Source organism: Podarcis muralis, chromosome 2 (genome assembly GCF_964188315.1).
Source record: "Podarcis muralis chromosome 2, rPodMur119.hap1.1, whole genome shotgun sequence".
Taxonomy (NCBI): domain Eukaryota; kingdom Metazoa; phylum Chordata; class Lepidosauria; order Squamata; family Lacertidae; genus Podarcis; species Podarcis muralis.
Genome location: NC_135656.1, coordinates 104691302 through 104710959, shown reverse-complemented (window position 1 = coordinate 104710959; position 19658 = coordinate 104691302). Strand labels below are relative to the sequence as shown.

The window sequence follows — 19658 nt, the reverse complement described above, 5'->3', positions numbered from 1 at the left end:
AAGGAGGCAGAAATCCTGTCTGCCAGGATCTGATAATCGTACCTGTTTGCATTACCTGGGCAGTCTGGCCATTCATTTGTGATGGTTAATACTTTAATTCCTGAATCCAGGTCACTGGCTCATCCTATTCATACACAAATACGCCCTTACCTTAAGACAGGTAAGCAAAAGGCAATGAAGAGGCTTGCCCATTTCCTTCCTCCTTGCAGAGAAATATTTGAGGTCAAAATGGTTTGGGAGAGTCAAAATGGCTTCAGGATTGCTCTTCTGTACTATTTCAGACACATGGTTTATATACTTATGTATGTGTTTGCCTTGTACATTTATGAACGTTTATTTTATATTTGGGACCTTAGAATTCTTATAACAGTTTCTAGGGGCAGGAAGAATTTGAGACCAGGCAGGCTTTTTCTCTCTAAGCTGCTCCCACTCACGTCACTTCCCTGTCTTGTATTTAGACCGGAAACGAGAATGTGAGCTTGCCTATCGACCAGGTGTTACCCTGTCTCTGCGTGGAGGTAAGGATTTTTACACACACCACAAAGTTTCCCCCCTCGCTATACACCCGATGCACGTTTAACTTTAAATAAGTGTATGCCTTCCCCCAGAGAATCCTGGGAATGGTAGTTTATCCTTGCAGAGTCACAACACCCAACATTCCTAACTAACTACAGTTCCCAGGATTCTTTGCAGGAAGCCGGTCGCTTTCAGCATGCATTAAATGCGCGATGCAGTTGCAATGTTCTAAGCCATACCCGTCCTCACATTATTATCACGGTGGGAAACTTGTGGTCCTCCAGATATTGTTGAACTACAGCTCCCATCACCCCTGAACCTTGGCCATGCTTGCTGGGGAATGGGAGAGCCACCAGGTTGATGGGAGACGCAGGTTAATTCTGTGTCCAGGGCAGCTGTCTACCAGCTCCACCCGGTATGCAGGCTAAGACCCTACCTGCCCGCAGACTGTCTTGCCAGAGTGGTGCATGCTCTAGTTATCTCCCGCTTGGACTACTGCAACGCGCTCTACGTGGGGCTACCTTTGAAGGTGACCCGGAAACTGCAATTAATCCAGAATGCGGCATCTAGACTGGTGACTGGGAGTGGCCGCCGGGACCATATAACACCGGTCCTGAGAGATCTGCATTGGCTCCCAGTACGTTTCCGAGCACAATTCAAAGTGTTGGTGCTGACCTTTAAAGCCCTAAACGGCCTCGGTCCAGTATACCTGAAGGAGCGTCTCCACCCCCATCGTTCAGCCCGGACACTGAGATCCAGCGCCGAGGGCCTTCTGGCGGTTCCCTCATTGCGAGAAGTAAGGTTACAGGGAACCAGACAGAGGGCCTTCTCGGTAGTGGCGCCTGCCCTGTGGAACGCCCTCCCACCAGATGTCAAAGCGATAAACAGCTATTTTACTTTTAAAAGACAACTGAAGGCAGCCCTCTTTAGGGAAGTTTTTAATGTCTGATGCTGTACTGTTTTTAATATTCAGTTGAAAGCCGCCCAGAGTGGCTGGGGAAACCCAGCCAGATGGGCGGGGTATAAATAATAAATTATTATTATTATATTATTATTACCAGATTGCCGCCCAGCACTGTCACCTGCGACAAGTTTGATTTGACTATGGCCCAGCTGCTAATGTCCTAAAATAGTGGGTTAAGGTTTAAGTCTGACTAGAACCCTGATTTTTTAACAGAATTTTAATCCCAGTTTTCATACATGAATCATTTCACATAGCAATTTATCAGAGTAAGTCCTTATACTTTTTTTTTACTTTTTTTTGCAATTTCTTCATGAGTAAGAGCGTTTTTGGAATACCTCAGACCTGGTGATGCAAGTCCCTAAATGGTGCACTGGTTTGAGCCGTGGTTATTTCCAGGACTTAAGGGCTGGTTTACAAGTTACAGTCTTACCTTGGTTCTCGAACCCGTTCCGGAAGTCAGTTCGACTTCCCGAAAACGTTTGAAAACCAAAGCACGGCTTCCGATTGGCTGCAGGACTTTCCTGCACTCAATTGGAAGCTGCGGAAGCTGCGTCGGACGTTCAGCTCCCAAAAAAAGTTCACAAACCAGAACACTCGCTTCCGAGTTTGCAGCATTCTGGAGCCAAAACGTTTGAGTCACAAGGCACTCAAAAACCAAGGTACGACTGTACTTTCACCCAAATGGCCTTGAGAACAAGCGTAATGGCTGAGAACACCATGTGGTAAGCTGCATGTGCATAGCCATTCACCAAGTGATTTCTCTCCCCGCCCCCATCACACACACGGCTGCACATCTTCCTCGCATTTGGCCTCTTATTCTATTGGGTATTGTGTTCATAGGTCTGGCCCAACGTCGGAAGCCAAGAAGATTCGCCCCGAACTCACCTGTGCCCCTTTTCAAGCGGTATGCGTTTTTTTAAAAAAAATCCATTCCACATCGGACCCAGGATTTCAAAAAGTGAAAATGTTAGCATTAACTTGGGGTGTGTTCTTCTGGGCCAGTCATACCATTAGGCAGAAGGGAACATCTACCTCAGGTGGCAGGAAGCCACTGAAGTGCAGGGAGTCTCAAGGTGGTGTTGAAGGTCTCGTGTGTGTGTGTGTGTGTCTCAGGTAGACTTCTTTCTGTCACCTGCCCTAGGCCAACCTGTTACCATCAGGTGTGGTGAGGGATGCTGGCCAAAGCAGGATTTAGCAGGCATCTTTTTGTACCAAGTGTGGGGAGAAGGGGGTGGTTTTGACATCTTGTTCTTCACCTCAGGCAGCAAACTGTCCTAGGCCAGCCCTGAACATGTTGACAGAGGAGGACTTGCCATGGTTATGTGTACTTTGGGAGGGAGAGCGGACGGTGTGTATGAAGGACATTCTCGCCTGTTATGACAAAGACTTGACTTCCTGTTCCAGATGCTGAGGCCTTGTCCAGGGCCTGGGAACAGAGCCATCTGAAAATTAAAGCCTTTGAGGGGACGCTGACCTGCTCTCTCTCTGCACCGTGCGACCTCCCAGGGGAGCTGGTTCCCTGCTGGAGGGGGACACCCGATGCCTCTTGCCACCCACTGCACCCCCAGCTGAACCTGGCCCTCACCCCACAAGTGAGTAGAGCAAGGAGCAAGTGGGGCGGGGAAAGGAGATGTGGGCGAGATGGCAAGTGTGGATTGTGTGGAGCCCAGTAAGTCTCCAGACCCTCCAAAATTCTTCCAATGAAAATAGGGACATCCTATTCAATAACAACAACAACAACAACAACAATAATAATAATAATAGCCCACCAATCTGACTGGGTTGCCCCAGCCACTCTGGGCAGCTTCCAACATATGTAAAAACACAATAAAACATAAAACATTTTAAAAAAATACTTCCCTATACAGGGCTGCTTGCAGATGTCTTCTAAAGGCTGGATAGTTACTTATCTACTTGGCTCTCGGGGGTCCATACACTCCAATGGAAATAGGGATGCCGGAGATGAGCGCGCAACCCCAGAGTCGTCCGTGACTGGACCTAATGGTCAGGGGTCCCTTTACCTTTTTAAGGCCTTTACCTTTAAGGCAAAGCAGGACATTCCGGGATCAAATCAGAAACCGGGATGGCTTCTGTAAAACCCTGGAAAATAAGGGGACACTTGGAGGGTCTAGGTTTCAGGCTGCTTATGTGATGTAAGGTAAAGGGACAGCTGACCCTTAGGTCCAGTTGCGGACGACTCTGGGGTTGCGGCGCTCATCTTGCTTTATTGGCCAAGGGAGCTGGTGTACAGCTTCTGGGACATGTGGCCAGCATGACTAAGCCGCTTCTAGCGAACCAGAGCAGCTCACGGAAACCCTGTTTACCTTCCCGCCGGAGCGGTACCTATTTATCTACTTGCAATTTGACGTGCTTTCAAACTGCTAGGGTGGCAGGAGCAGGGACTGAGCAACAGGAGCTCACCCTGTCACGGGGATTCGAACCACCAACCTTCTGATTGGCAAGCCCTAGGCTCTGTGGTCTAGACCACAGTGCCACCCGTGATGTAGACACGATCAATTAAATATCCGGCCCATGGCCCATTTAAGTGAAAAGGTGGTGGTGACTCAGGAGGCCAGTTGTTGGAGAACTAACTCGGAGGTATGGCCTGGGTGGGAAGGTTGGAGTTACTACTTTGTACAGGTTCCCAGGCCTCAGAAAGAAAGAAGAGTGTTTGATTGCCATTAACTTGGCTTACAGTGAGCTCCTAGTGAGAAGTCTTGTCACTTGCAGAGGGCTTTCGAGCTCAGGCTGAGGACCACATCAGCCCCAGAGCTGCAGATCACCCACCTGCGTTCTGTGGAAATGTGGACATTATGGGACATCTACGTGTTACAGCTGGGATGGGGGAGCCTGGCGCCCTCCAGTTGTCCTGGGACGACTGCCCCCCCCCCGACTATTGGCCCTATCAGTTGGGGCTGATAGGAGTTGGAGTCCAACAACATTATAGGGCCCCTGGTTCCTCATTCCTGTGTTACGGGGCTGTGGTGTGCTGGGATAAGAAGCAGCCCTTCAAACCAAGAGCATCTGACAGCAGGCCTAAAGCGCGAGGGGTCTGAGGCATTTGCACCAGAGTTCCCTTCCGATGGGTAGTGGCTGGGTTGGTGGTGAAGACATGGGCACGGATGAATGTGCAAGTGAGCTGTGAGTTTTGTGACTGTAACAAACTCTTCCCAAACCTCTTAGGTGCCGCAGGAGTTCCCAGGACTGACACCCCACCCCAACCTCTGTGTGCAGGTAGGACCCACGTAATTCACAATCCACGTAATTACAATCCATTCAAGAACAATGGCTAAGCCTCTATTGTCCAGCTTCCTGCGGTCCTGCATAATGTTGGCCTGCTGTCTTAAGGCATTTTGAAAGTCAGGATTGGGCTCCTCTTTCACTGTTCTTATCTGGAGCTCATTTTTTATAGTGACCCGCAGAGAAAGAGACCAAAGAGAATTTCCTTACTAGAGTGATTCCTTCAGGTGGCAAAGGTGTAGTGGTGGTTGGTCAGCCATGGGGACTGGTAGGGGGGCAGAAGGCAGGGAGACCAATAGGAGGTGATGCCAAAGAGCCAATGACAGGCAGGGCCACCTGCTTCTAGTTTTGCCCCCAATCTCCTCCCTGCGTGGGTCTACAAGGACAGAACTGAACCGAGGAGGAGGAAGCTGCCAGCCCCCTGGACTATTTCTAAGCAGGCAGGTCTGCAGATCAGGGGGCTGACGGGGGCAGATTGAGTTTGATGGGGCAGTGTCCTGTTCACTTTAATTGCCAACCTCTGCTGTAAAGGTGGCCTGATCTCTCCACCTCCTGTCTTCAATTTCCTTATCACAAAATGTCCAGTCAGGGTATACGGGGGGGAGAGAGGTTTTTTGCTGCGCAAGATTTCCAAATTGTGCAACCTGAATTTGCCAGTATGTTACTGAGCTCCACCTGAAAATAGTGACAGTCTGGAAGTCCCTCTCTGTTTCCATTTTCCATTGGGGCTGGGTCCTAAGGTGCTGCCGTGTAAATGGAGGCCGTACGTTTACTGAATCAATTTAGGACTGTGGTGGTGTTCGCCTTGGGAAGAAGGAAAGGCAAGTGACCTGTTTTCTTGTTATCTCTTTTGTACGGATTCTTTTTCAGTGAGATACAGTGGTACCTTGGTTCTCAACAGCTTTGGTACTCAAACAACTTGGAACCCAAACACCGCAAACCTGGAAGTAAGTGTTCTGGTTTGCAATTTTTTTTCAGAAGCTGAACATGCTCCATTTTGAGTGTTACGCTTCCAATTTGAGTGTTATGCTTCCGATTTGAGTGCCACACTTCCATTTTGAGTGTTACGCTGAGGTCTGTCTGTTTTTGCTATTTATTTGCGTTTTTGCTTTTGTGGCTCTTTTTTTGTGAATGTGTGGAACTCAGTTCAACTACTGACTGACTGATTGATTGATTGATTGATTGATTGAATGAATGATTGATTGTGTGACTGCAGTACATTTTTTATTGCTTTCATTTGATGGATCAGTGGTCTCATTAGATAGTAAAATTCATGTTAAATTTCTGTTTTAGGGGTTGTTTTTAAAAGTCTGGAACGGATTAATCCATTTTGCATTACTTTCTATGGGAAAGCGTGCCTTGGTTTTGGAACGCTTTGGTTTTGGAACGGACTTCCAGTACAGATTAAGTTTGAGAACCAAGGAACCACTGTGCTTAAAAGCAGAAAACTCAGGTTGGCTTAGAAGAACAGGCCCGCATGAAATTGCCTTCTACCAAGTAAAACCATTGATGCATCTAGTTCAGTGTTGGCTTCACTGCTTGGCAGCAGCATCCCAGGATTTCAGGCAGGTGTATTTACCTAGCTCTGCTTGGGGATGCCAGGAATTGAACCCAGCTCTGCCGCTGAACAACAGACCTGCAATTTAGTACACAGCTAGATCTTGCCTCCTGACATGTCTAACCACTTTAGGTCCATGTGATATACTTTCAAGGCGAAGTGTGTGCGAATTGTAGGATTAAGCCCAGTGGATGAGAAATGCCATAACTTCGAAGTGCCTTCAGGCTTCAAATCTAGACTTTGACGCTTTGGTTAGAAGCGGCAGCAACTGAGATCACAGAGGCACAGCCCTGTTTGTCACAGCCTCCCTCTGGTGTCATGTGCCTGAAGTCATGCCCATGGATTTTCCTTTTTGCGACTTCGATATACAACAAATTGTTACTGCTTTGATCTCAAAGAATGAAGGAGGGGGCGCAATCCAGCTAAAAGAAGGGTGTCTGGTCGCATGGGTTTCAATGGGAGAATTAAGCCCATGTGCCAATGTCTTTCAAATCTGCCTTAGCCTTCCATTTCTGGCTAGGTGCCTCCAGGAAAATCTCAAGGGCATGACAGGACCTCCTACTGACCCATGCTTTCCCTTTGTGCAGGTCAGGAGCAACGGAAACACCTACCTCCAAAGCTGCCTGCAGGAAGGTGGGTGCCACAGTGGTCTCTGAGCGCCAGACTAGACTAGAGGTATTTAACATAGCTTTGAATGGCAGTGGCTGGGAATGGCAGGCTTCTTGTGCTCATGTCCAGATTGCAGACTTCTCACAAGCATAGAGTCGGCCACACAATACCGGACTAGATGGGCCTTGGGTCTGATCCAGCAGGTTCTTCTTATATTCTCTCTCCTCCCCCCCCCCGCCATAATTTTTATTGATTTTCATACAAGTTAACAAAATTCAGTTCTATTTCAATACAATATTCCCTTAACGTTTTGACTTCGCGTCCTTACTTCCATGATGTTTCTGTTCAAATCCTTTATCAGCTGCCTTAAATGTAATACTTATTTCTATAACCTATATCCTACATTAACATTCCTTTTATCATTCTCCTTCCTCTGCTTATACAGTGGACTCTCGGGTTGTGAACGTGATCTGTGTGGGAAGCACGTTCACCACCTGCAGCGCCGCATCTGTGCATGTGCGGGTTGCCATTCGGCGTTTCTGCGCATGCACAATGTGCGATTTAGCGCTTCTGCACATGTGCCGAAACCCAGAAGTAACCTGTTCTGGTACTTCCGGGTTCGGCGCAGTGCGCAACCCGAAATCGCGCAATCTGAAGCGTCTGTAACCCGAGGTATGTCTGTATTTCAAGTCCTGCCTGCGATTTCCATTTGACTATCAGACTATCTTCTCATATATTCCCAAGAACAGAGATGAGATCTGTAGACTGATCCTGCGGCCAAGCTTTCCATTGAAGCTTTCTTTTCTCTTCCCCTAGATACCGCAGAAAGCCCTGGGCAAACCAAGCAACATGTGCTGCTTCGGAAGACTGAGCATTCCCAAGGGAGCTCTTCTACACATGTCTTTGAGGAGGGTACCTGGGTCCCCATTGCTCAAGCTGCCAGCACAGTAAGTCCTGGACTGCCACTCTTTTTTCCCTCCTGCTATGGTTCAGATGCTGTTCTATAGGGTGGAGGTGGGGGGTGTAGCTGTGCAGCACTCACTGCATATTCTTTTCCCTGTTCTCCACAGGGAAATGGGAATCTGGAGGTCGCCCTGCAGAAGGACTTGCAGTCAGGAGAGTGCACGAAGGTGAGTGCGGGGACGAGTGTCAGGAAGAGGGAGGGCATGCCTTTAGGAATTGCCACATGTTGGATGGTGTTGAGCTTGTTAGAATTCCTGCTCCGTGATTGCAGTTATGGGATTTTTGTTTATCACACAATGGTGTATGTTTTGACTCTCACAGAATGCTGAGAGTCTGGAGGTTCTTTGTAATTAGTTTTGCAATTTTCTTCTCCCCTGATGGAGTCACTGGAAACATTGTTCTGCTACTCTTGCTAGTCATTGGCTAATGACTAATTGCTCCAGCTGTATCAATTAGGGGGGCCACGTTGTAGTGCTCTGTGTGTGTTTATACATAAATAAAGTAGATTAGCCAAAATGCTGAGTTGCTGAGGTCTGTCAGGCAAGCTGCGAAGACTCTGCGGATCCCTAAGTTTGCCAATGTCTGTTGGCATCGGTCGCTGTGATGTTTGGGCTGAAGAAAGCTTTTGAAGCTCCCGAATGATCGACCAGGAGGGAAAGAACATGCCAGTTGGGCATGTGTCTCTACCAGGGTCCTACTCGAGTGTAGGGCGAGCTCCTGAGAGAGCTGACTCCTCCAGAAGACCTATTGAATGAACATACATCATGATTTGCTTGCACAGAGACTGTCTTGGATGCTTTAGATGAGATTCCTGTGTGGCAGGGGGTTGGGCGCCTTTCCAACTGTACAGTTCTCCGATTCTATGACCCTTTGGACCAATGGTTCTTATTGTGAGCATGTTCTGCAACATGTCATGGACTCAATCCTAGTGCATTCATGATGGATTTATAGTGCACCTTCCACAGAACATTGGCTGGTGCTTCTTTCCCAGTGTTATCACATTACTGCCACCAGGAGGGCTGCTCTTGCACTAGGTAAAGGTAAAGGTACCCCTGACCATTAGGTCCAGTCGTGGACAACTATCGGGGTTTCAGTGCTCATCTCACTCTATAGGCCGAGGGAGCCGGCATTTGTCCACAAACAGCTTCCGGGTCATGCGGCCAGCATGACTAAGCCGCTTCTGGCGAACCAGAGCAGAGCACAGAAACGCCATTTACCTTCCCGCTGGAGTGGTACCTATTTATCTCCTTGCACTTTGATGTGCTTTCAAGCTGCTATGTTGGTGGGAGCTGGGACCGAGCAATGGGAGCTCACCCAGTTGCGGGGATTCGAACCGCCAACCTTCTGATCGGCAATCCCTAGGCTCTGTGGTTTAGACCACAGTGCCACCCGTGTCACTGTGTAACTCTTGCACTAGAGTGTAACAAAAATGGGACTCGCCCATCTCAGGCATTTGTGGTATAAAAAGTTACAGCAGAAAATCATGGGATGCACACTGATTGGAAACTGTATGCCTGCCCTGTAACTTCTGCAGGCTCAAAAGAGTGTTGAAAGCAGGATTGCACATAAACCACCATGAATGCATGATGATCAGGATGCCTGGAGGGATCCTCTGTCTGGTCTTGATTAAGCATTTGTTCATATTTGTCTTGGGGCGGTCTTATGACAGCGAGCATTCGTTCGGATTGACACGTCTTCCCACGAGTCATTCGTTCACCCCCCACTTTTCCGTGCATCTCCACATCACTTTTCAAAACACAAAAAACCTGTTTGTTTTTTAAGTGGATTTGCAGCACAAGAGAGGCAGAGTGCTTTAATCCACCTTTAATTGTGCAAACTGAAATTTCCCAGCGTGTGCTTGAAACCCTCTCACAGAATGCTGAGAGTCTGGAGGCTCTTTGTAATTAGTTTTGCCATTTTCTTCTCCCGTGATGGAGTCACTGGAAACATTGTTCTGTTACTCTTGTTAGTCATTGGCTAATTGCTCCATCTGTATCATTCTTTATAAAAGCACCTTGTTCCTTTTAGGTATTTTAATGCATACTTTGGCACTCTTTAGAAACATTTGGTTTGTGAGGTTATCTTAAACACACACTGGTTTAATGGTTGATCATATGACAAAGGCTTTGGGACGTGAACACAGCTTGGGACATGGCTGTAGGTGTGCAGAAACCTGTTTACCATCTTATCTACATCAGGGACAGAGATTCCCTGGCTTTATACTGGTGCAGTAGCCGCCGAATCCTATGCCCACTTTGTTCAGAACAACAGTGGGGAATTGCACTGCTCCAAAAACCACCACCCCACCATAGAGTTGTGCTCTTAGCAGAGAGGCAGCCTTGCATTGAGCAGCCTCTTGCTAAGAAAGGGAAACTCTGAAGGCATGGAACAATTTGGCTGGCGGTCAACTCAATCCACACCTTCAAGAGCTTCCAAGCAGAAGGGCCGTCCAGAGCTGTGCAGCCTCGCTGAGAAAGGAGAGCTTTGGAAGGCAGAGATTGAGCTAGCCCTGTTAGAATTCCTGCTCCGTGATTGGAGTCATGGGATTGTTGTCTGTCACATGACAGTATGTTTTGACTCCACAAAGTGGGAAGTGACGGAGACAGGATGTTTGTGTCACTGTGTTCCATGAAGTGGGACTGTTGTCCTTTGTTCTTTTTTTCTCTTTGCTGTCTGATGCTAGAGAGTGAGGGAGCCATGTTGCAGTGTTCCATGTGTGTTAATACGTAAATAAAGTAGATTAGCCGAAATGCTGAGTTGCTGAGGTCTGTCAGGCAAGCTGCGAAGACTCTGCGGATCCCTAAGTGTGCCGATGTCTGTTGGCATCAGTCGCTGTGATGTTAGGGCTGAAGAAAGCTTTTGAAGCTCCCGAACGATCAACCAGGAGGGAGAGAACATGCCAGTCGGGCATGTGTCTCTGTCAGGGTCCTACTCAAGCTCCTGACAAACCCACGCATAGGCAAACTCGGCCCTCCAGATGTTTTGGGACTACAACTCCCATGATCCCTAGCTAACAGGACCAGTGGTCAAGGATGATGGGAACTGTAGTCCCAAAGCATCTGGAGGGCCGAGTTTGCCTTTGCCTGGGCTAGCGCCTGCCAACCAACCCAGTCTGTGCCTTTAAAATCCTCAGTTGGGCAGGCTTTTACACTCTGGGCATCTTCCTAGCCCGAGAAGAGGGAGGTTTGAAGGCCACACACCCCACTCCCACAACCCAAAGTTTATTTGCCGGTCCAAACTTATATCATCTATTCCAATACATCTTGTGGAGGCTGTATCTCCTAAACAGACACATGGAGAAAGAGGAAGCAGAAATATTTCTTGCTAACTATTCATGGCTGCCGGTGGCAGTGGCACGCAGTGACATTTTCCTTAGGAGAACGAGGCCAGAGGCACCAGCTTGCAAGGGTGATTGTGAGTGTCACACTTCCCTGCCTAAGCCAGGCAGAAGCTCCCCGGACTTTGGGAAGGAGGCACAGGATACTGGAGCCCTGCTGCATCCTTCCAAAGATGGGATGGCTTTGGGGAAGTGGTGGGAGGGCTCTTGGAGCCTTTAGGGGACTTAGCCTGGTCCCCCTACTCCACTGACCACATGCTGCTGGCTGGTGGTTGAAGTATCGGGACTCAGCCATTGGACGCAATCTGAGGTGAGCCAGGAGCTGTGCAAGGAAGTCACAACTGAAGGACTAGCAGGATCAAGATGCAAGCCAGAAGTCAGGACTAAAGGGATACAGGAACACCCCAGAAGATCCAGTTGGCCAAGGAAGGCTTATCTGGAACAGGAAGCCCTCTTATGCTGCTTCCTGCTGAGGGGATCCAATCGTCATCCTGGGTGTGGCTTGAAGATAATAAACTGCCCACTCAGAGGCTGTGATGTGTTTGCTGGTTCATTGTACAGGTATCTTTGTACTCCAAAGCTCCCAGTTCAAGGGCATCCTAAGGATTATGATGGATGGCTGTCCTAGGCATCTTGGTGAATTGCATTTGATGTACAGCCGTAACTTGAAAGTCAAACGGAATCCCTTCCGGAAGTCCATTTGACTTCCAAAACATTCAGAAACCAAAACGCGGCTTCTGATTGGCTGCAGGAAGCTCCTGCAGCCAATTGGAAGCCACGGAAACTCCGTCAGACATTCGGCTTCCGGGTTTCGATCGTTCGGGAGCCGATTCATTCGGGAGCCAAGTCGTTTGAGATAAATTAAATATGGCTGTATTTAATTTATAACCAGTGCTGGAACAATCCCCTTAGAGATGTAACCTCCTCCCTTGGGCATTGCTCAGTAAAAGGTTGGGAGCTCCTGTAGTGTGGTAGCCAATAGATTTCCTCACCTATTAACAGGCTCAGTAAGTGGCCTTGAGCTAGTCACAACTCGTTTGCAGCATGGTGCAATAATAATGCAGTGCCTTGCAGAGGTTGCTGTAAGCATTGCTGATGTGTGAAGTGCTTTAAATGCTCCAGACCTGGGGTGGCTAACCTGTGGCCCTCTGGCAGGACTACAACTCCCATCAACCCCAGCCAACATAGTCAAGGATGATGGGAGTTGTAGTTCAGCAACATCTGGAAGGCCACATGCATAACTTCCACACAAACCAATGAGGACACACTTTCAATAAACAGAGGTTGTTATATATAACCTCCCCGCAAACAAGACAGCGCTTCCGCTCAATTAAGAGCGGACCTTGTATATTACCTCCAAGACTTTGTGCAAACAAATCGGGGTGAATGCTTAATAAACATTCATTTCCGGAAGTGGAAGTGGCCTAAGATAGTTGCCAGGCGCTAGCTGTGTGACTCTGTGTTCCCAGGCAAACAAGACCATGAGCCAGCTGTTCTTTTATCATTGTTTACAGGTATGGCGTTCAGAGGATGGTGAGAACCACGAGCTCTGGGCCTGTTCACTGGAGAAGTGTGAGTGCACCTGTGTCTGGGGCAACAGGGATGCCTCCTTGGAGGAGAGGTGGCCTTGAATTCCTCCAAGGGCAACTGGGGAATAGAGGTTGCACAGGGGTTTATTTATTTATTTATTTAGACCATTTCTATACCACTTCATATCTAAAAATCAGTTTTAATGGGGTAAGGTAAAGGTAAAGGGACCCCTGACCAATAGGTCCAGTCGTGGCTGACTCTGGGGTTGCGGCGCTCATCTCGCTTTATTGGCCGAGGGAGCCGGCGTACAGCTTCCAGGTCATGTGGCTAGCATGACTAAGCCGCTTCTGGCGAACCAGAGCAGCATACGGAAACGCCGTTTTCCTTCCCGCTGGAGCGGTACCTATTTATCTACTTGCACTTTGACGTGCTTTTGAACTGCTAGGTTGACAGGAGCAGGGACTGAGCAACGGGAGCTCACTCCGTCGCGGGGATTCAAACTGCTGACCTTCGGATCGGCAAGTCCTAGGCTCTGTGGTTTAACCCACAGCGCCACCCTCATCCCTTATAGTGGGATACAGAAAGCTAATAATAATAATAATAATAATAATAATAATAATAATAATAATAATAATAATAATAATAAATTTATTATTTATACCCCACCCATCTGGCTGAGTTTCCCCAGCTGCTCTGGGCAGCTTACAGCATATCTAAAAACACAATAAGAACATCAAGCATTAAAAACCTCCCGATACAGGGCTGCCTTCAGATGTCTCCTAAAAGCTGTGTAATTCTTTATCTCCTGACATCTGAAGGGAGCGCATTCCACGGGGAGGGTGCCAATACCTAGAAGGCCCTCCACTGCCTGGTTGCTAAAGCAACAGCTGTCACAAAAACACACGACAAAACCATTAATACAAATTACTAACAGATGTAAACAATCCCTTCTCCTTCTGACACACCTTCCCACTCAATTCCTCTCTGCTTTCTGGCTCTCGCCCAGAGCTCCACCTGGGCTGTTGCCCTGGGCTCAAACAAACTCCCCTCCCCCAAATGTCACAACAAAGAGGATTCCTGGAACCTGCTGGCAACATCCTAGACGTTTGCTCCAGGCTCGCTTTTATTGGCAGCCATGAATCAGGATGCACCATACAGAACCAGTTCCAGGCCATATCAGCTTTGGTTGGATGACTTTCCCAGGAGCTTCCAAAGGATGACAACTGGGACGCCTCTCCACTCAAGAGTTCTTTCTCTGCCCTCTGCCGCCCCCCACCCTGCTCCTCTTCCAGCTGCTTGCATAGCTTGAAGAACACAAACCCCAGTTTGCGGGAGGTGGAGGAGGATGTAGCCATTGGATATTCACTAAACAAACCACACGACTAAGGGCTCATCCATACTTGTCCTGTGCCTTGAAAGCATGTGTCCAAATGGTTTCCGCTCCTTTCCAAGGGAAAAAAACCTGCTCTTTAGTGCTAAATTGGAGCAAACGTCCATCCAGAGAGAACCTGAATTGCTGTTTGCTCCGACTGAGCACTGAAGAGCAGCTTTCCCCAGAAGAAAGTAGCAGGGCAAGGAGAAGTATGGATAAGCTCTCTCTCTTTCTTCAAGCCTGATAGGGTTGTTGACCTGGTCCCCAATTCCAGTGAGACAAGCGCAGTATTTAAAGAATACGTCTGGACTGGGAGGCTGCATTCTTCAGTCTTAAAACCATTGGGTGCGGGGGAAATTGCCAGCCACTGAGCAGAGGGTGAAAGGGCCATGCGTTGCAGGAATAGGAATCAAAGATCACCCAATGATTCCTTCTCCCCTCCATGCTTTTCATGCAGATTTCCGAAGACGCTGGGCACTGGCCTGGATGATGGCTCTCCTGGGCAGCTGCTCTATCCTGCTCGTGCTTCTGCTCAAGAAAGAAGCACTGAAAGGTACAAGGCAGACTTTCTGTGGCTCCCAATGCGCTACCCACAACGGTTGCTTATCCCTTTTGATCTATCTCCTGTATTCCCCACAGTCATCCCAGCTTCTGCTTCACCCGCTGTGATATTATGAGCCTGCTTTACCTCTCCAACAGGGATGGATGAATCTTTTATCAGTTCCTCTCCAGCTCCTTGTTTTTCTAGTATTAATTCCCATACACCATATTTCCACATCACAGAAATTCACCAGCATTGCCATGTGCATTTCTCCTACTGCACACATATTTGTATGCAGTTTGGCCTAAAATATGTATGATTGCAAGCCCTACTTGCCAGTGGGGTGTGGTGGTTAAGAGCGGTAGACTCGTAATCTGGTGAACCGGGTTCGCGTCCTCGCTCCTCCACATGCAGCTGCTGGGTGACCTTGGGCCAGTCACACTTCTCTGAAGTCTCTCAGCCCCACTCACATCACAGAGTGTTTGTTGTGAGGGAGGAAGGGAAAGGAGAATGTTAGCCGCTTTCAGACTCCTTAAAGGTAAAGGGACCCCTGACCGTTAGGTCCAGTTGTGGCTGACTCTGGGGTTGCGGCGCTCATCTCGCTTTATTGGCCGAGAGAGCCGGCGTACAGCTTCCGGGTCATGTGGCCAGCATGACTAAGTCGCTTCTGGCGAACCAGAGCAGCGCACGGAAATGCCGTTTACCTTCCCGCCGGAGTGGTACCTATTTATCTACTTGCACTTTGACGTGCTTTCGAACTGTTAGGTTGGCAGAAGCAGGGACCGAGCAACGGGAGCTCATCCCGTCACGGGGATTCGAACCGCCGACCTTCTGATCGGCAAGTCCTAGGCTCTGTGGACTCCTTAGGGTAGTGATAAAGCGGGATATCAAATCCAAACTCTTCTTCTTCTCTACTAGAATGCACCACAAAATTCAGAGAAGCGTGAGTTTTGAAGGATAGCCATGTTTTGGTTCTCATGCGAATGGAGCCAAATTTCTCCCCCCTCCCTGATTTCTCCAACCTTCTAAGGCTGTGCTTTCTTCAGCACTTCCCTGATGCCTTGCAATCAGCTGGGAGGAGAGCGCCCTCTTCTGACCCCTCCTGTAACATAGCAGTGTCATTTACAGAAGAAAGCATTCAAAAGTGTTACACCCTAAGGGCGGTCTTATGCATTCTTACAGATTAAAATGCTACCAGTTTATGTAGCCCCTTCACTCTGTTCCTTTCTGTGGCATGTCATGACTCAGAGGTGTTTTCTTTTCATGCATGCCTGTCCTCTTGACTGAAGAGCTCTCTCTGACATCCCTTTCCCCCCACAGGGTGGCTCAGGATCCTGAAAGAAGATTACAGTTCTGGAGGTAAGACAACAAAGGGTCTCGTAGCATGTAAAGACTAGCAAATACAGTTTGGTGTCAGCTTTCATGGATTAGAGTCCACTTCTTCAGATGCACGAAGTGTTATTCTCAGCTGGTGTTATCACACATGGGTAAAGAAGGAAAGAAACATTGGTTCAAAGTGGTGTTGAACGGCAATTAAATGCGAAAGGGGCAGCCTGGAACAATTCACCTAGAGCTGTTATGTTTGCAAAGTCAGCCCAGTGACCCTTCACGAGAGCAGTGATAAGTGGTTGTGCAATTTACTAAGTAAATTAATATTTGTAGTGGGAACAGGAGAGCATTGTCTCCACCCAAACATTGATAGAATTCCAGGAAGGCGCATGGTAGGGCCAGAGAGAGGAGAGTCCCGAGGGCCATAGATAAGAGTTCTGGAGGGCCGCATTCTCCAATAGAAAAAGAGAGCGTTTGACGATTGTTTGAGAGTTAGGATGAGAAGTTTGGCCTTGGACATGCTGAACTTTGGAATGGCAATGTGCACAAGTACCTGGTCATTATCTACGGAACACCAAGCCGTGGACAAACGCCCTCTCTCTTTCTTCTCTGCCAGGAGTGCTTCGGGGACGGCACATCCTCGTTCTCTACTCTCCCGACCACGCTGGCTTTGAGCGCCTGGTGGGCACCCTGGCTGGCGCACTGGCCCGGCTGCAGCTGACTGTATCCCTGGAGCTGTGGAGCCGCGGGGAGCTGAGATCCCTGGGGCCCATGCAGTGGCTCCATGCTCAGCGGCACCAGGTCCTGCAAGAAGGCGGAGCCGTTGTGCTGCTTTTTTCCCGCGGCGCCAGAGCTGCTTGCTCGGAGTGGCTGGGTTGGGAGCATCAAGACAGGCTGCTGGCCGCCAAGCCCGACAGCACTTTCTTGGCCTCTCTGAACTGCATCCTGCCAGACTTCCTGGCTGGGAAATCCAGGGACCGGTATATGGTCGCCTGCTTTGAGGAGCTCTTCCCTGCAGACCAGATCCCTGCGCTTTTCCGTTCGGCGCCTGTCTACTCTCTGCCGTCACAGCTCTTCAACTTCCTGCTAGCTCTGGCTGGCCCCGGTGTGGGCCAGGAGAAGAGGAACAGCCTCAGGAGACACGCGGTGTGGATCAGCAAGAGTCTGGAGGATGCGGTGCGGGACTGCCGGGAAAAGGAGCCAAGCTGGCGTTATCCACCACTGCTGCCTCCCCAGTCTGACGACACACAGCTGACGGGGACCAGCATTCGCCCTTCTGTAGAGTCCTGAGAGGGAAAGCTTTCAGAAGTTGGCTGCGTTGGGGGCCCTTTGTGGTTCCAGGAAGTTAAGCGGAATGCATGGACATGAAGGCTCCGTGTTGATCCATCACTGGCCAGCCTGCTCCCAGTAGCCGTGATGGCACAGGATAGCTGGACCATGTGAACGGATGCATTTGGGCACAGCAGTGAAGTGGATAGGTGTATCCCTGTGGGGTGCAAAATGTGTGTGTATTAGCTTGTTTGGAAAGATCCTGACATTTTGCTACCAAGTGTGCAACTACTGGATATTTATCATGCTTGCGAGAACGGAGGAATCCCATCTACACGGGCAGGGAGCAGTATACCATCAAGTACCGTATACGAAGGGCAACCAACATGGGTGCCTGTTGCTTTCATGCTCTGGTTAGGAACCCATAGAGTAGGGGAGCTGGGAGCCTCCAGATGTTGTTAGCCTCCCATCTTCTCTGACCATTGGCCAGTCTAGCTGGGGCTGGTGGAAGTCAAAGTCTAACATTCCCCATTCTTGCTTGAGAGGCATCTGATTGGCTGGTTGCTTCTGGAAACAGAAGGTTTTTATATTTATTATTTATTAGATTTGTGTATCACCCTTCATCCCAGGGCGGTTCACAACAGAGAAATGCAAAATGAGAAAACAAAACACATATTTGGCCCCTATCCCAATCCAGCATGACTTGTCCTTAAGATTCCTAACTGGACTTAATGGTGAGATAGCTGCTGAGCTTCACTCAATGCGGTGAGAAGGCTGATTTTTTTAAAGTGGAAAGGTCTTTTTTAGGGAACGGCATCTAGAAAAACCCTAAACTTTTCTCTAATCCCTACCAGTATCTGTTTTATCTGAGCCAAGGAGTGAGTGGAACACAAACACGTTAAGGCAAGACTTTCCACTGTAGGTTCTCAGTTGTGGGATATCTATTTAAGCAATATTATCTTGGGGGGGGGGAGTATATTTCCTTCTCTAGGGTAGCTTTCCTCAACCTGCTACCCTCCAGATGTTGGAGTCCAACTCCCATAATCCCTGACCAGTGGCCATGATGGCTGGAGCTGATAGGAGTTGTAGTCCATATAACATTGCATTTGCAATTATTTTTGAAAGGCAATTGCATCAAAATACTGGACCACCTCTCTCCATATGAACCAATCCAGCCCCGGCGATTATAATCTGAGGCCCTTCTTTGGTCTGGAAGGTGGCAACACGAGAAGAGGCCTTTTCTGTGTTGGCTCCTTGTTTGTGGAATGCTCTCCCCAGGGAGGTTCGCCAGGCGCCTTCACTACATATCTTTAGGCACCAGGCAAGAACATTTCTCTATAACCAGGCCTTGGGCAGACTAACAATCTATGACTTTTTAAATGTCTTGGTGAGAAGGTTTGCTTTTGTTTTAGTATGTATTTTGTGTTCTCATTTGTATTTTTCTGTTGTGAACCACCCCAGGATCTTTGGATGAAAGCTGGCATACAAATTCAAATTCAAATAATAATAGCCCCAAAATATGTAACAGGCACCAAGCTGGGGCTTTGTCTTTCAGGAAACAGACCGTGCTTGAATTGTGGGATTGTTTTTGTGGTTGTTTTTTGTTGTTGTTTTTTTTAAAAAAGCCACCTTGATCTTCTGAAAAATAGGTTGGGTATCACTTTTTAAACTAAATAAATAAATGGCCTATCATCCATGTCTTCTTCCCCTTCTGTTCCTCTATCTTCCTCTGTTTCTTTTGAGCAGCTGCTGGCACAGTGAGCGAATTAATCACAAAGAAACATGCTATATGTTGTAGTCATAATTGCATGCAAATATCTTTTTGACCTGCTTCCAAACTAGAGTGGAAGTAGCAGGCAGCTTCCGGGCTCAGGTTACTGGAAGGGCTACAGCATGCAAACTGGATCCTGGAGAGCCAGTGTGGTGTAGTGGTTAAGAGCGGTAGTCTCGTAATCTGGGGAACCGGGTTTGCACCTCCGCTCCTCCACCTGCAGCTGCTGGGTGACCTTGGGCCAGTCACACTTCTTTGAAGTCTCTCAGCCCCACTCACCTCACAGAGTGTTTGTTGTGGGGGAGGAAGGGAAAGGAGAATGTTAGCCGCTTGGAGACTCCTGAAGGGGAGTGAAAGGCGGGATATCAAATCCAAACTCCTCTTCTTCTTCTTTTGGGGGGTGGCCGACTCTATGGGACTCTTCTGGTCTCCCCCACTTTCGGCATTGTTGAGTCAATAAACTGGTAATTTAATAATGCAGCAGCTTCAGAGTTCTATGTTCCCCAGAGCCCTGTCTAGCATCCCATCTGAACCTTGTCCAATTTGCATTGTTTCACACCCTGGTTAGGCCTTGCCTTGCTGCCCTGCAGAACACAACACCTGTTTGACCAGACAACAGGTCCACCTAGTTCAGTGTCCTCTTCCCCACAGTAGCTGAC

The 19658-nt window shown here is 48.5% G+C and overlaps 1 protein-coding gene across 1 annotated transcript in view; it reads left to right on the top strand.

Annotated features, from left to right (window-relative positions):
* IL17RC (interleukin 17 receptor C) overlaps positions 1-18184 on the top strand; it is a 35499-nt gene extending 17315 nt beyond the window's left edge. The window contains exons 9-19 of the mRNA XM_028719694.2: positions 459-518; positions 2321-2384; positions 2885-3072; positions 4664-4714; positions 6866-6911; positions 7704-7834; positions 7958-8017; positions 12702-12759; positions 14547-14642; positions 15951-15989; positions 16576-18184. Of these exons, the coding sequence (XP_028575527.2) occupies positions 459-518; positions 2321-2384; positions 2885-3072; positions 4664-4714; positions 6866-6911; positions 7704-7834; positions 7958-8017; positions 12702-12759; positions 14547-14642; positions 15951-15989; positions 16576-17249 (1467 nt within the window). The 3' untranslated portion in view covers positions 17250-18184. The remainder of the gene's footprint in view (positions 1-458; positions 519-2320; positions 2385-2884; positions 3073-4663; positions 4715-6865; positions 6912-7703; positions 7835-7957; positions 8018-12701; positions 12760-14546; positions 14643-15950; positions 15990-16575) is intronic.
* The last annotated feature ends 1474 nt before the right edge of the window (positions 18185-19658 follow it).